At 36.3% G+C, this 19,962-nt stretch overlaps 1 protein-coding gene across 4 annotated transcripts in view; it reads right to left on the minus strand.

Annotated features, from left to right (window-relative positions):
- Positions 1–19,962, minus strand: part of SLC24A3 (solute carrier family 24 member 3) — an 835,148-nt gene that overhangs the window by 65,752 nt on the left and 749,434 nt on the right. For 3 of the 4 annotated variants that reach the window (XM_074209360.1, XM_074209362.1, XM_074209363.1), the window contains exons 9-12: positions 9,717–9,770; positions 4,479–4,624; positions 2,698–2,858; positions 1,466–1,736 (exon numbers count right to left, since the gene is read on the minus strand). In XM_074209360.1, coding sequence (XP_074065461.1) covers positions 1,466–1,736; positions 2,698–2,858; positions 4,479–4,624; positions 9,717–9,770 — 632 coding nt within the window. The remainder of the gene's footprint in view (positions 1–1,465; positions 1,737–2,697; positions 2,859–4,478; positions 4,625–9,716; positions 9,771–19,962) is intronic. The other variant, XM_074209361.1, reaches the window with a different exon arrangement.

Consider the following 19,962-nt stretch of genomic DNA (forward strand, 5'->3'; position numbering starts at 1 on the left):
TATACTAACAAAAGAGTCCATGACACAACAAAGGTTGAATCTACATTAGTCAAAGCAGAGTACAGTAAAACTCTCACCTTTAGAGTTATGGATGCTGTATCTCTCTTAAAACTGTTCAAGTTTCCATTCATGTATAATTTCAGAAAAAGAAGTCCTCATTTCCCCAAAATAGCTTTCCTACTAGTAAGAAGCTTAGCCTCACTTATAAAATGAAGATAATAATACCCATTGTAAAGAGTGGTTTGAAAAGATCAAAATGAGATAATGTCTGTAAAACACTTTTAAAACAAAACTACTATATAAACATCATCATTATTATTATTCTATAAGTACTGTACTCCCTTGAGAACACTAAGAAAGGGGAAGTTCAAATCAAAGCATCAATTAATTATAGACTTCATGACAAAAAGCCCTAATTACTACTAATGATGATATGCCACAGATTGTCTTTCCATCTGGTAGATGGGAGAGAAGCTGAAAGTAGAGCATTTGGATTCAGGTGAATTTTTCTCTTTGCCATTGCTTTCTTGGCTCAAGGATCAACAATTTACCCATCATAGTCATCTTCCTATGCATGCTGCTGGAGCAGCAGTCTTCAGTCTTCCAATTTGGTCACTACTATCTTGTTCAAAGCCAGTGGGTACTCTGCAAGTATAGGGAACCAAATCATCTCCTTCTCTGCCTCTTTCTTCTTTCTCCTCTCTCCCAATGGGCTTCCCTGTATCTGTTCTCTACTACCAGGAGAATCTAGTTGGGGTTCACTGGCAGCCCAACTCTGGCACCATTTTAAATGACCAGGGACTTTGATATACATTGGAATACCTCTCCTCTTCAGTGTGTAAGCATTTCTTTACTAGAGCAAGGCTTAATATATGTGATTTATTTGTTAAATAATATCCTGTTACCAAACAAGGTAACACAACTTTTGAGAGGTATTAGGATGCAGAGTGATAGGGGGATGTTAATATTTAAACTCCATTAAATGATGAATAATCATTCAATTTGGAGCTAGCAATTCACATTAATATTCTTCCTTCAGTAATTAGTAGTAAATAGAATTCAATGGAGGTCTATAATAGCAAATATTTTCATGTTTGACATACATGTATTGAGACAGCTAGTGGATAGAACATTGGACTTAGAAAATTGGGTTTAGGAAGACTCATCTTCATGAGTTCAAATTGGACCTCAGACACTAGTTGTGTGACCTTGGGCAAGTCATTTAATCCTGTTGTCTCAATTTTCTCATCTGTAAAATGAATTGGAGAAGGAAATGGCAAACCACTCCAGTGCCTTTGCCAAGAAAACCCAAAATGGGTTTATGAAGAATTGGATGTGACTGAAAATGACAAAGCAAAACAAACAAAACTATATGTATATTGACTCATTAGTTGATGAAAATTATTCTTAGACCCCTGCACTTAAATTTATTCCCAAACACAAGCAAAGACTTTGGATCTCTTACAGGGTAAGTCAAATGGAGTGTAAGGTCCTTCATCATCATCATCATCCTCTTCTTCTTCTTCATCATTCTCATTGTTCTCATTATCCTCATTCTCATTCTCAGTTTCATTGCCAGCTTCAGTGACATCATCATCCCTTCGGGTTCCATTTGCACCCCTCTCTGGGACACTGCTGGGTCCTGTTCCATTCTCAACAGCATGCTTGATGGGGATTTTGATGGCCACCTCTGACTCTCCATTTGCATATGCTCTGCTGTTTATTAATCTTTGCCTCTGGAGGGGAAAAAGTTCACACTTTTTTTACTTGGTCAAAGTAACTGAAAGGATTGTAAATGGTGCCAACTCTTAGTAAGTAAGGGCATTCCCCATATGCAGGTTGTCAGAATTTATATAACTGAGTCATGAAGAAGTGATAAAGAATTTTCCAGCAGACCCTGGAGTCACCTTAAAATAAACTACTAAATGAGTCTGGTGATTACTCAAAATAATGGCTAGCTCAGCAAATCTTTTGCATGCCTGCAAAATCCAAAATGCAGATCACATAAAGGTGTCAGTGGTACTTGGGTGATAAGGATAAAGGAATATCTTTATATTAATTTTTATCAACAGCCTTTTTAAAACACCCAGCTTTCATAGTACAAAAACTCTCATGATGGAACACTGTTAAAAGTGGATACTGTAAAATGCTGGGAAGGTAAGAGAGAAGGCAGAGAGCAAGAGCTTAAACACATACACAGAGAGATACACTCCAAAAGGGAATGAGAGAGTGACTCCAAATTTTGTCTATACTTTTGGATTCCAATTTCACACAATATGATGGAAAAGATGGTGAAGTAACTCACCACTAACTGAATTACCATTGGGTTTTTGGGAAACAGCTGTTGGGCAATTTATTGGTTTTATTATGGCTACAACCTGGTCTAGTGGAGAGTGTTGAAACTGTCATCAGGAAGACTTGAGTTCTAATTTTTCCTCAGATACTGAAGTATCAGATACTCAGTATTTTAGTCAATTTCCGTACACTTATTTATTAATTCCTATCTCTTACTTATTTAATATCTATGATCTCTTACAATCTCCATCAGTGAAGTGAGTTCCCTCACCTGGACTTTTGTACCCTCAAAAAAAGATCATTAATATTTTGAATTTATAGGTAGAAACTTTGTAGTCAGGTTCTCTGAAAACATTCCCTCTCCCACCTCTTTGCCTCATTTCTAGAAGAGCTTGGCATTACCTCATTAATCAACATGCGGCTGGCCATGGAGAGCCGAGTTTTGGGGGGGAAGTGACTGGTAATCATGATTCGGAGCCCAGCCTCAGAAAAAGAGAGCTGATGTGGATATGCTGACAGTAGTTCGTCCACCATGATCACTGAAGCTTTGCGGTGGAAATTTGCTGTATAAATAAGAAACACTTAAGTCAAGACATGGGAGTAGCAATTAGCAAGATCTATCACAAGTGCCCCTTAGAAGAGAGTCTAAGTTGTTAATCAAAAACTTGTTTATAACTGGTGAAAAGTGTTAACCGGTTGTTTTAAAATAAATTTTAGAGAAAATTCATATAAATTGAGTTGCTTTCTTATTGATAACAAAATGGGGTTGGACTACATAATCTTCAAAGTCCTTCTGATCCCTAAATCTGGACTATGAGTTCAAGTGTGATGTGCTAACACATTCATCATTCATTTATATCTTAGGTAAGCCTATCCTTCAATGATCTCTTTTGCTTTCATTCAGATGTATTCAGTAGAAAAATAGTTTTTTTAATGACTTCCTCATATTTATCTCTTCAGTTTTTCATATATATATACATATTGTGTATATCCTTTTTTGTGTATAAATATGCATATTTTATACAAATATACACACATCTATGCATATAAATACATATTTCTCATTTTCAGGAATGTTTTTTATTATTATTATGTAATCTGTTTTCTGCAGTATATAATTTCCTATACTAAAAAAATCTAATTACTTCTCCCACTCTTGACAATAAAAATAAGATCTTTTGGCATCTTATATCTCTATACACAGGTTATCCCAGGGTTTCCCCCCTGACTTCTAAGTCACAGATTTCTGAAATAATCTTTTAAATGTATTGAATAAATTTTAGTTACTCTGGTTTTCTGCGAGTATTCTTTCTTTGGAATTTAAATAGGCAAGAACACAGGTACTGGAATGAAGCCCCATTACAGATTGGAACCAAATCCCTAAGTCTGGAAGACCTGAACTTCCATGAAACTTATTTGTTAGGAAACATTTTACAAGTTCTTTAATTTACAAGATGGAACAATTAATGTAGCCTTTAGTGTTGAGTCAGGGAAGAAATTAGAAATAATTGTTAATGTCTTAAAATTTCTTTTTGATACAAAAAAAGCCTAAGTGAAACAGAGGGGGAAAAGCAATTCAAAGGGAAGCTTTGAAAAGAAAATTAATTAAGTCAGAATAAGTGTTATGTTAATGAAAAATAAAGCATCATAGTTTGAGTTAAAATAAATTGCTTGTGCTACCATACCAAAAAAAAATTATTCCTCTTTCAGTGAATTAGTTAAGTGGTCTAGTTGAGTCTCTTTCAAAAAAAAAAAAGTAATTTTCTGTGACCATTTCAAATATTGGAAACTGAGGCTACATAGTTTTAAAATATATTTAGATTGCAGTACTACCCTACTTCACTAAATCACTAGCTGTTGACATTTAGTCTAACAGCTTTCATGTATGTTTTTTAAGCTGATTAGTTTCAAGATATGAACCTCTGTTCTTATTCATTTAAAGATGAGAACGTAGGAAAAATTGAACTGTCCTCTTCTTTAATCATCTGCCCTAGGAGACTTCCTCCTTTAGGGGACCCAGGATAAAGGGATGTTTGATAAAAAAAAGTTTGATTGAATACCTGGAACTTTTAATCTTAATAATTATGATCAACTCCCTCGAGCAGCTGCCCATACCCTCTGTGAAGCTTTGGGAATAGGCAGAATGAGTCATTTTCTAGCTTCTCCCTCCTGGAGTTTTGTACCTTCTCGGTTACCTTTCTTAAGGAGCACTACCGTGGCATCACAATTGCTGTTGTCATCAATTTCAGTGTTGTTGGCCAAGCCATTCACCATGTTCCCAGAACTCTTTGTCCTCCTTTCAAAGCACTGATGTATGCAAGCATTATATCTGAGGGAGAAAATTTTTTTTTTTTAAAAAAAGACTTCAGAGAGTTTGAGCAGTTTTTTTCCATTCCTGAGCACAAATGTGACTCTTCCAATGATACCAATTTAACTGCATGGCTTTTACAGAGCTTAGTACTCATGAGAAACACCTGAACTTTATCAGCCTACATTATTGCTATTTTTTTAGTGCCTATGTTCCCTTTGGACTCTGCAACTTGTCTCACAAAGACACACTTATTATATATAAATACAAGTGGGGTTTTTTTTGCTACCATGTATTGGTTTGGAAAAGCAAAGTAGATTCTACTCCTAGCTCTGTTTCTTACTGTCTGTAAGACCCTGACCAGGTCTTAACAAAGAATGTGAGATTGAATTGATACAGAAACATTTTCTTATTGATCCTATTTACAATTACTTGCTTTTGCAAGTGGTGACTCTTTGGCTTCTGAGCTTGGTTCAGAATTTAATTGGTCTGTAATAGGTCAAGTTTAAAAATCCAGTTTTCCTGCTAATTATTGATCTATTCTTGCCTTGAGGAATTTAGCTAACCTTGGGGAATGCATATGAACACAAGGGAGTTGGGTCTAATATCTTTATACCATCAAGCTATCCTTCAAGGATGTCTGATTTATTATCCAAAAGTCTGGTCCATTTATCTGGCACCTGGACTCTCAGGAAGAAGGAGGGGGTAGTCTCCATTACCAAACTTATAACATGTTGTTCTCTGTACCTGAGCTTTGTGACTAATCATGTTGTTCTCAATTACATGATTTCTGCACTATTCTGTTCTTTGTTTTGTACTTCCCAAAACCTATAAAAGGGGTCTTTGGCAAAAATAGAGGCAATCCATTGACTCATTTATTGACAGACAGCATGCCCTTTTAACAAATGTTATCTTGCTCAGAGAAATGTGCCTCAGTTTACCTTTTTGTTAAATTTCAGCCATGAGCAATGAATTGGGCTTGATGTTGCCTAAGGTTTGTTCTAACCTCTAAATCTATGATCATATGACCTTTTCAGTGGGGGTCTACATGGAGCTAGCTGCTAGATTGTCGGAACATAAAGATGGACTACAGCAACTCTTAAGAGGGGAATAGAGTTTTTGAAACATTTACTTGAGCCTATACTCTGAAATCTCCACCAATCTCTGGACTGACAAGCCAAAAACTGTGGTAAGACACAGAACAGTGACTAAGAATCTGCATCCTCTAGACTGGATAGTGGTGCCTTTACCATCAGAGATTTGCTGGAGGGTGGTGGTAGGGGATGAATGACTTTAACTCAGGCAGTTATACTTCACATTTTACTAGTTAAGATTTGGCAGCCAGTCAAAAGAGCTGTCTGTTGGTGGTTTATAAAGGTCACAGCATTTACTTTACAGTAGTACTATGTGAAACTGAATTTGTGCAATATGACATTTACTTGCCAAGGGAAAGGCAAGTCATTGGTAATCCTCATGGTATTGAATATAGGGCACCATAGAGAGCTAAAACCATATAATACAACATAGGAGGGGCAAGGCAGGTGCCTCTCTGTTAATATACTCTGGGAAGAAGCTCATTTTTGGAATATTAGCCACAGATGGGTGCTTTGGGCAGTTGGACAAAGTGTTAAGAACATGAGCTTTAAAGCCAGATGCTCTAGATTTAAATCTTGGCTTTGAGATATTCATATATATGCCTTGTATGACTTTGGGTAAGTCACTTAGTCCTTAGATCCAAGTTTCCTCCTTTTTTAAAATGAAGGTGTTGGACTAGGTTGAGGTTGATCTTTAGTATCTCTTCCAGCATTAAATTCTATGATTCTGCAATCCTTTTTTCATGGTTCAAATTATTGATGTTCCATCATTTCAGTCATGTCCTACTCTCTGTCATCCCATTTGGGGTTTCCTTGGTGGATACTGCAGATACTGGAGTTGTTTGCCATTCCCTTCTCTAGCTCATTTTACAGATGAAGATCTGAAGCAAACAGGGTTAAGTGACTTGCCCAGGATCACACAGCTAATAAATATCTGAGGTCAGATTTGAAGTCAGGAGGATAAGTCTTCCTGACTCTAGGTTTGGTATTCTATTTGCCTTGTAGCTGCCTCCCCCTTATAGTTCAAAAGCCTCCCAAAAATAAAACAGGATTGAAAAATTCATGGGCTATCAGAGTATTTGGTAGAATTTTTGATACAAAGCAAGTATTTGCTGTTTTCCCCACCCTCTTTCCTCTGACTGAAAGTGAAAAAAAAGTTCAGCTTAATTAAAAGACCCCTAACAAGTTCCCCTCACCACCACCCCCACACCCTTTGTCATCTGGTACATTTCCTTTAATGTATGTGAAGTTATTGCTGTAAAATCCCCTACCTCTGTGGCCAGCTGAGTTCGTTTTTTGACCTTCAAACAGAATATTAAGACTCATCCTGAAGTTGATCTTCCCAGGAGGACACAAATGTGCTAATATGTGCTGTTTTTAACTGCTGCATTTCTATTTTGTATTTTTAATTGAGTGTTTTAAATTTTGTATGTGCACTGAAACCATTTAATTGTGAAAAGATGCAATTTTATAAATTGCAGGAAAAAGCATACACAACACAGTCCTAATGATTAAAGCCTTCAATTGCAGAGATGAAACTAAAACAGCAGAGTTAGCCCAATTTAGAACTCCAGAATAAAAATATAAAGGGGCGTGTGTGTGTGTGTGTCTGTGTGTGTGTGTGTGTGTGTGTGTGTATGTTTGTGTGAAATACAGATTGAGGCTTTAATCCTCATTTTCTTTGGATCTTGCTAGTTAGAACAGCTGGAACGGAAGTAACATTGGATAAGTCAGCATAGATAGATACACCAATAGTTTTCATATTGCATATGCTTAGTAATGGAGATTAGTTGCTCAGTTTATTATATTCATTTGCATATGCTCTTCTCGAATTGATCATGGGGAGTTGTAATGGTGGGGAGTAGCCACATAAGGAGATAGGACTCATTGGAAGAGATAATGATGTTGGGGAAAGATTGAAGGCTAAAGCAAAAGGAGACTACAAAAGAATGAAATGGATAGATAGTGTCATAGAAACAGGGAATGTGAACTTGGACAGACTTTGAGAGACAGTGGAGGCTAGAAGGGTCTAGTTCATTAGAGGTCATGAAGAATCAGACATGACTGAACCACAACAGGGAATGAGATGGTTAGTATAGCAATTTCCCTAACCCTCATCCCCTTTTCACTTTTAACTTATCTAACCCTAAGGAATGCAATAAAGTCCATATTGTTTCATTGGGGTAAAGATAGTTTTATCTAAAGTGAGCATTGAACCTATTATATTTTACATTCTTTTGCATTGTTTGAAGGGAACTCCCATAACAAAATAATTTGAATATTTTAGAGTACTTTCCAAGATACCAAAGATTATCAATAGAATGGTAGCTAGATGGCACAATGAATAAGATTAGACTTGGAGTCAGGAAGACCTGAATTCAAATTATGTCTCAGAAAGTTGCTAGCTTTGTGACTATGAGAAAATTAACCTCTATTACCATCAATTGTCTTAGCTGTAAAATGTGGATAATGATAACACCTAACTAAAATAAATGCATATTTTTAAAAATGGAATGAGAAATTACTAGATGGCATAATTCCTCCCTTTGGTGGTCATACTCCACTTGAGCTCTTCTCTGACTTGGCTCTACTCGGCTCCCCAATATAGGACTGTTGTGAGAATAAAATGAGAATGTATGTAAAGAACTTTGAAAATTTTAAAAAGTAGTTATTATTATAATTTATATCTCTATAGCACATTATAATTCCATAGTGCAAATATTAATTACTATTACCTTTTATAGATGAGGAAAATAGAATCTGAGACATTAAGTAAGTTGCTTAGGGTCACAAAGGTCTTTTGGTTTCAAGGCTAGCACTTGTATCAGTCCACAATGAGTCTTTTATGGTGCCTAGTTATGACTTTCATGGTACCTTAACAGTACTGAGTGTAGAACCATCACCTAGTAATTACTTGTTGAGGAATTCTTTTATTGTTCAGCATTCTCTGAAGGAGACTTTTTTGGAAAGCCAAACCAAAACTTCTGTCAGTTGGAGGTGAAACAAGTCATTTTGTTGCTTGGCATCATTATCAGAAAGGCTGCTGCCTAGAGCAAACAACAAGGACTTCATCCTCAAATCAATAAATAAAGACAAATTTAGATGGGGAGACAGAGACTCTGAAATATTGCAAAGTTATTTCTAGGGAGTTGAGTAGAACTGAGTCAGGGAAGAACTCACATGGGATATAGGTTACCAAAGGGAGGAATTATGTCATCTAGTAGTTTCTCATATCATTTACAAAATAAGTTTTAAATTTATTTTAGGTTTACGCTTATTTTTTCCCCAATTTCCTCCTCCCAGAGAGCCATTCCTTTTAACAAAAAAGAAAAAGAAAAAAATAGTTCAGCAAAACTAAACAAAGCCTAGAAGAAATAGGACATTATTGGGAATCTAACATACCCATAATCCCCCCACCTCTACAAAAATGGTGAGAGAAAAAACTTTTCATATCTTTTCTTTGGGGTCAAATTAGGGCATTATAATTTTACAGCATTCGGTTTTAATTAAAACAGCAATAACAACAACAACAAAATTCTTGCTAATTCTTTGTTAAGCTCAGCTCATTTGTTTCTATACTGTTGAAGGGTAGTACAAAGGCTTTTTAAATGATAATGATCTAGAATCTCTCCTGCCAATTACTTAAGTCAAACATTTTATAACTTCAAAAAATTTGTAAAAAAAAAAAAGAAACTAACACTGACCTCCATCCCAAACATACATGACAGTAATTATCCATTTGGAAGGAAGATTTAATCTTTTTGATGATAGAAAGAAGAGGCATAGGACTATCGGGATCAAGAAGATACTCCTTCTTTTGTTTGGAAAAGTTGCATGTTGGAGCTGTAAGGAGCCCTGTTATTGTTATTGCTATGGAGAAGTATTGTTAACACCTGCAGTGAAATATTGCTCTGTGTCCCCCTTAGTCCCCCAGTAATTTCTCTAGAGCACCACAATGGGTGGAATCTAGAAAGAGCTTTGAGAAAGAGTCAGGGAAAAAATATATATATATTACTTACTTCATAATAATGATGTAGATAATGTACATTAGCACTAGTACTAAGGACTCCCACCTGCAAAAATAGTAAAAGAAAGTCACTATATATATATTTATATATATATATATATATATATATATATATATATATATATACAGAATTGAAACATAAAAGCTTCTGTAAAAAAAAAGTAATTTAACACTGTAAGCCCCAATCATTATTAACAAAGACAAAGTAATCTTATACAGGCTTGAAAATGTTTCAAAGGAACTCCAAGTTAGATAGAACCCCAGGTACCATCTATTCCAACCTCTCCCAGAAGGAGAATCCATACCACAACATGGCTGCCATAGCTGCAATATCAGTCAGATTATGGCTAACCTCTGGTGTGGGAGAGGGCAGTTTTTACCTCAATTCAAAGTTTGTTTTTGTACCTCTAAGACATGCACCCAATTTTCCTAATTCTGCCTTCTGAAAGCTGAGTAGAACAATCCTCCAACAAACATTTATTAAGGAGCTACTGTGTGCAGAGTTCTGGGGGCTAGTTGAAAATTCCTGTTCATCACTATGTTCACTTTTTAAAAATTTGTCTTATGTTTTTCCTTTCTAACTCATGGTTTTCTTTCTTTTCCCTTAGTCCTGATTCCTCATTCAGAAAATGACTAACATGTAAATATGTTAAACACAAAGGTATATGTACAATATTCACTAGACTGTTTGCCAATGAGGAGAGAGGGGATGGGAAGGGAGGGTGGGATAAAATTGTGTAACTTAAAATTATGCATATGGATGAATGTTGAAAAACTTTCATAACATAATTGGAAAAATAAAATAAAATTTCAATAAGGAAAAAGAAAATTTCTGTTCATAAAGAGTTCATATTTGGGGAGAGATTATACACACACACACACACACACATATATATATATGTGTGTGTATATATATATATATATATATATATATATATATATATATACACACATAGTACAGCTCTTCAAATAAATTTTTTTAGCCTTCCTCCCAGGGCTTCTCTTTGGAGGGGTGCTAGGCCTCCCTAATTCCTTTAACAGATCCCTCCTTTGGCAGAAACTAAGGCTTCTTATTCTCTTAGTTGTTCTCCTCTGCATCCTCTCTGGTTTATCATTATTCTTACTAATTTGGTTCCCCACTCTCAGGTAGGCTTGGTCTTTCCATAGTCTTGTAGGACTACAGACAGAAGGAAATATGTCTCTTGATTGACTGAAATATATTTGGTAGAAATAAGCCAAAGACAGAGAAGGCAATGGTAAAAGGAAGATCCTCAGAGGAGCAGTCATGTGGGGAGGAACCAGCACCCTAAAAATGTCCTTTGATTCCCAGAGACCTGTTAAGGTTGGATTTCTCAGATGAGATTTTTCTTTCTTCAATAAAGCTGATATTTCATTTCATTTCTGGGTTGCAGGGCTCTCTTTACTTTTGGGTATTCTGTAGCCTAAACTATTCTGTAGAGCTTGTCTTATTGATAAATATTTCTTTGCTATCTGTGATTGTTTTCTGTTTAATGAGTATTTAGTGGGAGGGGAGCTAATAAGGTCAAGATTAAGTTAATGATTACTTATCAGGTTAAGAGCAGGTAGGAAGTACAGTGGATTGATGCCAGACCTGGAGTCAGGAAGACCTGGGTTCTAAGACCTAGGCACTTGCTCTCTCTGTGATCCTGGCTAAGTCACTTAACCATTTGCCTCAATTCCTCATCTATAAAATGAACTGGTGAAGAACAAGGTGAACTACTCCAGTATCTTTGCCAAGGAAGCCTGAAATGGGGTCCCTTTCAACAGTATAGTAACAAATGAGCTGACTTTAACAAATAATTAGTAAGAATTTTGTTGTTGTTTTTATTTTAATTAAAACTGAATGCTGCGAAATTATAATGACTTAAGTTGCCTCCCCCCCCCCAAAAAAAGATATGAGAAGTCTCTTCTCTCACTTTCTTTGCTGAGATGGGGGATTATAGGTATGGAAGTTGACAGTGATGGAAAAATGACTAAACAATAATCTTTTTACATCTGGGGTTTTAAATTGGATTTTGATTTTCTTTGAATTCAACAGACATATATTGAATCTATTCAATAAATATTACAATTGAATTCAATTTAAAGATTTTAAGACTAGTTATTAAGTACCTCAATTCTGTTCTTCCTTTTGACTTCATTCAGCTAGTTTCCCCATGATTTTAATCTGTCTTAGAATTAGTTATGTGACATTGGATGATTTATTATATCTTGCCTCAGTTTCCTCATTTGTAAAATCATGAGGTGACAGGACTTGATAATCTCTTAAATTCCTTTCTAGTCTATAAATCTATGATCATATAGTATTATAATCTAATAATAAAATGACAACTCAAAAGTATTATAATCTAATAATAAAATGACAACTCAAAAACATAATATAAAATAAAACATGAAAATGTTTAAGAGATGTTTGGGAGTTTACTTCAACAAGCTGTTGATTTTTCTAACCTCTTCACTTTCATATTCCTTAAATTATACTTTTATTAATATTCATTTGGTTCTTTCCAATTTTAGAAAGTTGAGATCCTGCAACATAGTAGAGGGAAATTTTTAATCCTTCTTCAATAGCTCCCTATTGCCTCTAGGATTTCAGTCTGGCATTTAAAACTTGCTATTGTCTAGTTCCCATTTATAGGTTCAATATATAGTATTTCATAATCCTCTCTTTAAGCTGTCAATTAAAACATCTGTAATGACTAAGAAACTTCAGTGGTGCTATCTGAAGATTGAGTCATTTTAGTTATTCAAGATAAACCAATAATTAGGGGCTGCTAGGTGGCATAGTGGATAGAACACTGGCCTTGGAGTCAAAAGGACCTGAGATCATAGTTGACCTCAGACACTTAATAGTTATCTAGCTGTATGACCTTGGGCAAATCATTTAATTCCATTGCCTTGCAAAAACCAAAACCCAAAACAAAAAAGATAAATAAATAAATAAGAATCCTGAAATATAATCCTATTAGAGTATCAAATGAGAATCAGTGTTTCATAACCCAACTTTATTTGTTATAAAGAGAGAAGGCTCAGCAGAGATGGGATAGGGAAAATATATATGTAAGGGCTTTTGTGCCAGTTGGCTTCATAGATGTTAAAGAGATACTTGCTCAGTTGGGGGAGGGTTTTTCAAATGAAGAACACTCTCCCCTCGCTGTGAGTTTGATTATTTCTGTAAACCATAAAGGAAAAAGACTTTTCTGAAATTTTAGTGGAAGGAGTGTGAATTTAAATTATCAACTGTACTTATTTCTGAACAACATATTATTGTTAATAGTGACTCATTTATCTTGGGGGTAAAGGTTTCTTAACAATTTTCTTGCAACAATCCTATTAGGTAGAAAATAAGAATATTCAGTCAATAGTTTTCAGTTGTGTCTATCTCCTTGTGACATCATTTGGGGTTTTCTCGGCAAAGCTACTAGAATGGTTTGCTATTTCCTTCTGCTGTTCATTTTACAGATGAGGAAACTGAGGGAAACAGGGTTAAATGACTTGCCAGGGTCACACTGGTAGGAAGTGCTTGATCTGAACTCTCAAAGATGTCTTCCTAACTCTAGACCCAGCACTATTCACTACTCCACCTAGCTGCTCCAGTATAAATTAATGATATTTCTTTTTCAGGGGAAATAATTAACTGTTAGAAGATAAATGACTTGCCCTGGGTTCACCAGCTAGTTAATGTCAAAGTGAGGATTCAGGCAAGAATAATCATTATAAGATCAGAGCCCTTTTAAGGTTTGCTGAGTGCTTTCCATGATGTCTCATTTCATAGTTATAGCCACCCTGTGAGGTAGGATACAATCATTGTCTCCATTTTATACACGGGGAAACTGAGGCAGAGAGCTTAAATGAATTGCTTAGGGTCACACTGCTAGTAAGTATCTGAAGAAGTATTTGAGGCAGTTTTTCATGATTCTACCCACCTTGTTGCTCAAAACCTAGCTCTTCTCATTCTAAAACCACTAGATCGGAGCAGCTAGGTGGTTCAGTGGATAGAGCACTGGCCCTGGAGTCAGGAGGACCTGAATTCAAATATGACCTCAGACACTTGGTAATTGCCTAGCTGTGTGACCATGGGAAAGTCACCCATTTCCTTGAAAAAAACTAAAACAAACAATCCAAAACCACTAAATCCTTACTCCACCACATTGGTTAGAAAGAGTAGTAATAGGACAACTGATGACAGGTATGTCACCAGCCTAACTCTTCCCACACATCTGTGAGGCACTCCTTTATCCTCAGTGTGACTGTAAATGTTCTTCTTGAGAAAATGCAGTTTTACAATCAGAGAATAAGCTTTTCTGGCCTTAAAATGATCATCTAATTAACAGGACAGTGGCATTTCAAAGTTTCATTCCATAGTTTCATTCCACATGTTCTACAGTAACGACTTTCTGTTTCATAACAGTGACAACTGATGACATTCTCTAGGTGAAGCTCCCCCTCCCCACTCCCTTCTAGGAAAACTGGGACAGCAAGTAAACCTTTTGCTTTCACTCAGGTGCTGATATTTTGCATAGCAGAAAAGGTGATAAATTTCCTACTACAAATTAGGGGAATTACAGTAGTCCTTTGGATGCCACAAATGCTGTTGGCCTCCAATGGTTCTACGATAGAGAAGGTGCATCCAGGTCCTTCTTGTATTCCTTCCCTTTGATGCTGAGGTTCACCTGGACCAAAGGATTTAAGCTTGTTAGTGTGATACTTGGGATGGCATAGCATTTTTGCTCATCCTTCTAAAATAGAAACCAAAAATATTGTTTTAGCTTGACTAAACTCATGATAGGGATGCCAAAGCTTCTGGCTGTTGGACTTTAATCATCTTGGGGTGAAGGAAAGGGAAGGGAGGTGCATTTTTTATTCTACTCTATGGCTGAATTATAATTATTAATAAAATTGTATCCTAACACTCAATATATAGATCATTTATATTTATATTCAATAAATAAGTTCTTGAAAGTATATCACTTAATAAAATTTCCTTCAACCTAAAGACTAATAAAAACCCACACTTTGCCAATAACATTCACTGGAGCTCCTCTTCCTCCCTTTGTCTCTTTGTCTCTGTCTCTCCTCTCTCTCTCTCTGTGTTTGTCTTTCTCTCTGACTCTGGTTCTCTCTCTGTGCTAAAAGGAAAGTAGTAATTTATTGACTTGTGTTTTTGGAATAAATTCATCTTTCAAAAGGTGAAGAGACCATCAAGGTGATATTCTAGTGGGGATCTGATTGTCATTAATAGAGAGCGGACAGGGAATAAGGGTTTTAGATCACCTACTGTTGGCTGGGTACTGTTCTAAGTACTTTATAAACATTCTCAGGTTGTGAGAGTGGAAATGATGGGAATCTCGAGGGGAAGTCACTATGCTATCCTATCCTAGAGTTTATGATAAATAAAGGGAATTATGTATGTGTCTGACATATACTCAAAATTTCAGAATAGCAGATTTCAGTGGGTTCAGACAAAAACAGGGGAAGTTAGGAAGTTAAGACACAATAGGAAAAAAGTTCCTCTGAGGGAGAAATCTAGGATTTAAAAATTCATTAATCAACTTAGATTTTTTTTTAGTTTTTTTTTGCAAGTCTTTGGGGTTAAGTGGCTTGCCCAAGGCCACACAGCTAGGTAATTATTAAGTGTCTGAGGTTGGATTTGAACTCAGGTACTCCTGACTCCAGAACTGGTGCTCTATCTACTGAGCCACCTAGCCGCCCCTTCAACTTAGATTTCTTAAAAAAAAAAAGAAATATAAGATGAAGGAAGGCCAGAAAATAGAAGTTGAGTTTATGGTCCCATAAAAGTAGTTTCAGAAATGCTCGATATTAATAAGACTAAGCTAAGACTGGTGAGAGAAGATAAGGGCAACAAAAAGGGCTTTGTAAATAAAAAGAAATTAAAGTAAAAGAAAAAGTCAGATCAGAGAATGGATTCAATTTTTGCTTGGGGTGGATGAGAAGATAACTGATGACAGAGAAAAGCTACATCTGTTCAGTACTTATGTGTCTACTCCACCCCCTGATTTCTCTGAAAGGGGAATCCTTACTCTGGAAATAAAAGAACAAAAATTCCTATCAGGGAGTTGCTACTCGAGAAAAGTTACATGGTCCAGATGAATTACATTCTTGTGTCTTAAAGAGCTAATGTGTGATTGCAAAGCTAGAGATATTTGAAATATTGTGGAAAATGAGGGTGTACAAGATCAGAGAAAGGCATATTTCCCAGTTTTCAAAAAAAGGGAAGAAAACAAGAGACTGTAGATAACAGGTCAGTAGTTTTAACTTCAATCTCTGGGAAAATTCTTCAAAGCTTTATTAAAGAGATTGGTTGGCAAATATCTAGAAAGGGAAACAGTGATCATAAAGAACAAACATGCTTTTATCATGAGCAAGTTACACCAGACTGGCTTCCTTTCTGCTTTAGACAGGATTTTTGATAAAGCATTTCTTCCTATTCTTGTGGAAAAGATGGTTTGATTTAGATTAGACCATAATACAATCAAACAAACACTAGGTTTATAATTAAAATTCAGTATCAGTATAGCAGGAGGTCTACAGTGGAGTATCCCTAGGGTCTATTCTTCTTGACACTGTGCAGTTTAACATTTTTGTCACTTACTTGAATAAAGGGAAAGATGGTATGCTTATCAGATTTTCAGATGATACAAAGCTGGCAGTGCTAGCTAATAGCACTGAAAAAAATGTTAGGATCCAAAAGCTTCTTGATTGGCTGGAACAGAGTATGTCAAACTCAACTCAGGGGTGACCAAACTAGATTAAATGTAATTGGGTGGGGGCAGGTAGGTGGCCCAGTGGATAGAGCACCAGTCCTAGAATCAGGAGGACCTAAGTTCAAAATGCAACCCTTGATGCTTACTAGCTATGTGACCCTGGGCAAGCCACTTAACCCTATTGCTTCACAAAAACCAAACAGACAAAAATGTAAATGGGAAATCTCTAATAATTAAATACAAATACAGACAATGTCAATTTATGATTTTCTAAGTAAATATACAGTCTTCAGAGTTCATTTCTATGAGTGAAATGCCACCAGGCTAGAAAATTGAATTAATTAATTCTAACAAGATCAAATCCAATAGAGATAAATGTAAAAAAGTTTTGCACTTGATTACAAAAATCAGTTCCACAAATATAATAAGATGGGGAAGTCTTGCATAGATAGCAGTTATTCTGAAAAGAGAGCTGGGTATTTTTGTGGGATGAATACTCGATATAAGTCAGCAGTGGGAGGAGATAGTCAAAAAAAGCAAACTCTAATCTTGGGCTCCCAGGAGGGTTAGTGATAAACTGCTCACCTACATCAGGAATATTGGGTTCAGTTCAGTGTTCATGGTTTAAGAAGCATATTTAAAAGCTACAGAGCAACCATGATGGTGAAAGAACTTGAGTTTATGAGCTATGAGAATTGAATTGAAGGAACTAGGCACGTCTAACTTAGAGAAATGAAGGTTCAAGGAAAATGTGATAGTTGTGTTCAAGGATTTATAGGGTGTCCTCTAGAAGACTTGCTCTGTTTGACCTTGGACTAGATGCTAGTAGGAATAACAACAATGGTGGAAGTGGCCAAAAGAGAGAAAAGTGAAATGATTAACTTCCAAGAGGTGCTAGGTCCTTGGAAGACTTCAAGGGGTGGCTAGCTACCCCACACATTTGATATGTTAGAGTGGGAATTCCTTCATGAGTGGGTTTTACTAAAGGACCACTGAGATTCTATCTTCGAAGCCCTATGATTCTGAGACCTCAGAGCCAATGCTCTTTCCTTGAAGTCATTCTACTTTATATATCCAGTTCCCTGGTTTCCTGTCTCTGAACCTTAGTGTATCATTGATAAAATCTCTCCTACTGAATACTGACTTCTCTGACATTATTATGTCTGCTCCAATATCTCTCAATTGCCCATGGATCCTCTGCAGAATTTCCTTTCTACCCTTATTTGATAAGAAATTTCATATCTGGTCTCTGCTTAGAGTAGACCATGGCTAATGGTGGTCAAGGGGGGCATTTCCTTTAGAGTGATCAGTTGGTTTTTAGAATTAGAATTTAGAATCCATCCATATTCCTGTTCCCTAGATCAGAAGTGTGAAACTCACCCCCCCCCCCAGGCTGCAAAACAAGTCCAAATTAGGTGAAAATGTAACTGGGAAACACAGAAAACCAAATAAAAATACAACATATAGAATGTGGTTTTCTAAATCAACACAGGGATTCCTTTCTATTTGAGTTGACAGTACTGCCCTAGATAACTATATTGTGGCCAGGAACTTTTGTGTAGTTCCTTGATTTCACTTGAACTGTTGGGTGGTGCTGGGATTTTTGGTACCAGTCTTTTTCAGTATAGTCCTTTTTCCAATTTCTCAGTTCTCAGATATGACATGTTGTTGGGAAGCCCTGGCAGCAAAAAGGTAGTTGTGAAGGAGTTCTAGAGATTGGAAACAAGAGAAACACCAAAGTTCCAGTTCTGCCTGTGACATGTGGGACAAATCACTTCACTGAGCCTCAGTTTCATCATCTAAAAAAAGGAGACAACTTTTAGTACTTAGTTTAATGCTCACTATGAAGCTCAAAGGAGATTGCTTTTTTAAAAAACAACTGTTGTTTTCAGTTGAGTCTAGCCTGGTTCACCCTATCCTTTTCCAGCTCATTTTACAGATGAGAAACTGAGGTAAATAGGGTGAAATGATTTGTGATAATGTGGTTAATAAGTGTCTGAAGTTGGATTTGAACTCATGAAGATGAATCCTCCTAACTTCAGGTCCAATACTCTAGCAAAGGCTACAGTGCTCTTCAAATATCAGTGATTCTCAGAATCCCCAAGTGTTCTAAGAAGCAGTCACTGAAATTTTATTGGGGTACACTTGAAATAAAAAAGCTGCTGCTTTGCCTAATAGCAGAGGTCAAGATTTTTTTTTTTTAAGAGAAGCTTGGAATTAGGTTAGGGTGTGAAACAACTGTAGTCAGAAGACCAGTTTGAATCTCAGTTCTATACTTATTTGCTGGGTGACCTCAGGGAAATTACTTAATTGCTCTGAGACTCAGTCTCCTCACTCACGAAATGAGGGCATTGGACCAGATAACGTCCAAGGTATCTTCCCATCTTTAGATGCTAGATATCCTCAAAACATATATTCTGAAGGTAAATAACCCATAGGTGGACCTAATAGAGGAACTAATCATAAGCTGAAGTAACTGAAATCAAGTCCTTTACCTTGGGGCTGATCATGTTACCCCCCCTCCCCCTTTAGCACAATCACTTACAGCAAAGGAAGAAACTTGGTAATGAGTTCAAAAGTAATGCTTTGGGGCATCTATCAATAGAGTTGCATTGCATTACCAGATGGTTGCAGTGTACCCAGGAACACTTCCTTTGTTTTCCCGTGTTTAAACAAGACTACACTGAATTTCTGACACTGAGACCCAGGACAACATAAAGCTATTGCAAAGTATTTCCTAATGGTTCTAAGAAGAGACTGGAGCAATGTCTTGTTTTATGGCATTTGGAAACAGTTTCCTTTGACCAAAATAAGCAATACTTCACAGAAACTGAATATTGACCAGTAAACGTGATATATATCCATATACATGTATATATGTACACATATGTACATATATAAAATATAATTTTTGATCAGTTCAATTATTTCAGCAGTTATAGGGAACTCCTGATGAGGAACTTTCTCTCTCAATAAAGATCAGCACAAGTCTGCAACTTTTAGTCTCAGCATGTTGTCCTGCGTACCGAGAAGTGAAATTGCCCAGATTCATATAAAAATATATGGGAGAAGTGAGACCCAAATCCAATTGGAGTTCTGATTTTGAGACCAGTTTCTTATCTATCATGTGCAAGCTCTTAGTTACTAACTACTAACTGATAATTTCTGTGATGAGTTGCTCCCAAATTCCTGAAGCAGGAGGCTTTTGATGTCAATCTCCAGTCAGTTGCTGTTTTTGGTGCTCAGTTGTTGTTTTTTTGTGTCAGACCCTGTTACCCCAGTTGCTGTTTTCTTGGCAAAGATACTAGAATGCTTTCCTGTTTTTTTTTTTCCTCCAGCTCATTTTACAGATGAGGCAAACAGAATTAATTGACTCACCCAGGATCACACAGCTAGTAAGTATCTGAGGTCAGATTTACACTCACAAAGACGACTTTCTGACTTCAGGTCTGGCACTCTATCCACTACATCAAAATAGCTGCCCTTGCTAGT

This window comes from Macrotis lagotis, chromosome 1 (assembly GCF_037893015.1).
Source record: "Macrotis lagotis isolate mMagLag1 chromosome 1, bilby.v1.9.chrom.fasta, whole genome shotgun sequence".
Classification (NCBI taxonomy): domain Eukaryota; kingdom Metazoa; phylum Chordata; class Mammalia; order Peramelemorphia; family Peramelidae; genus Macrotis; species Macrotis lagotis.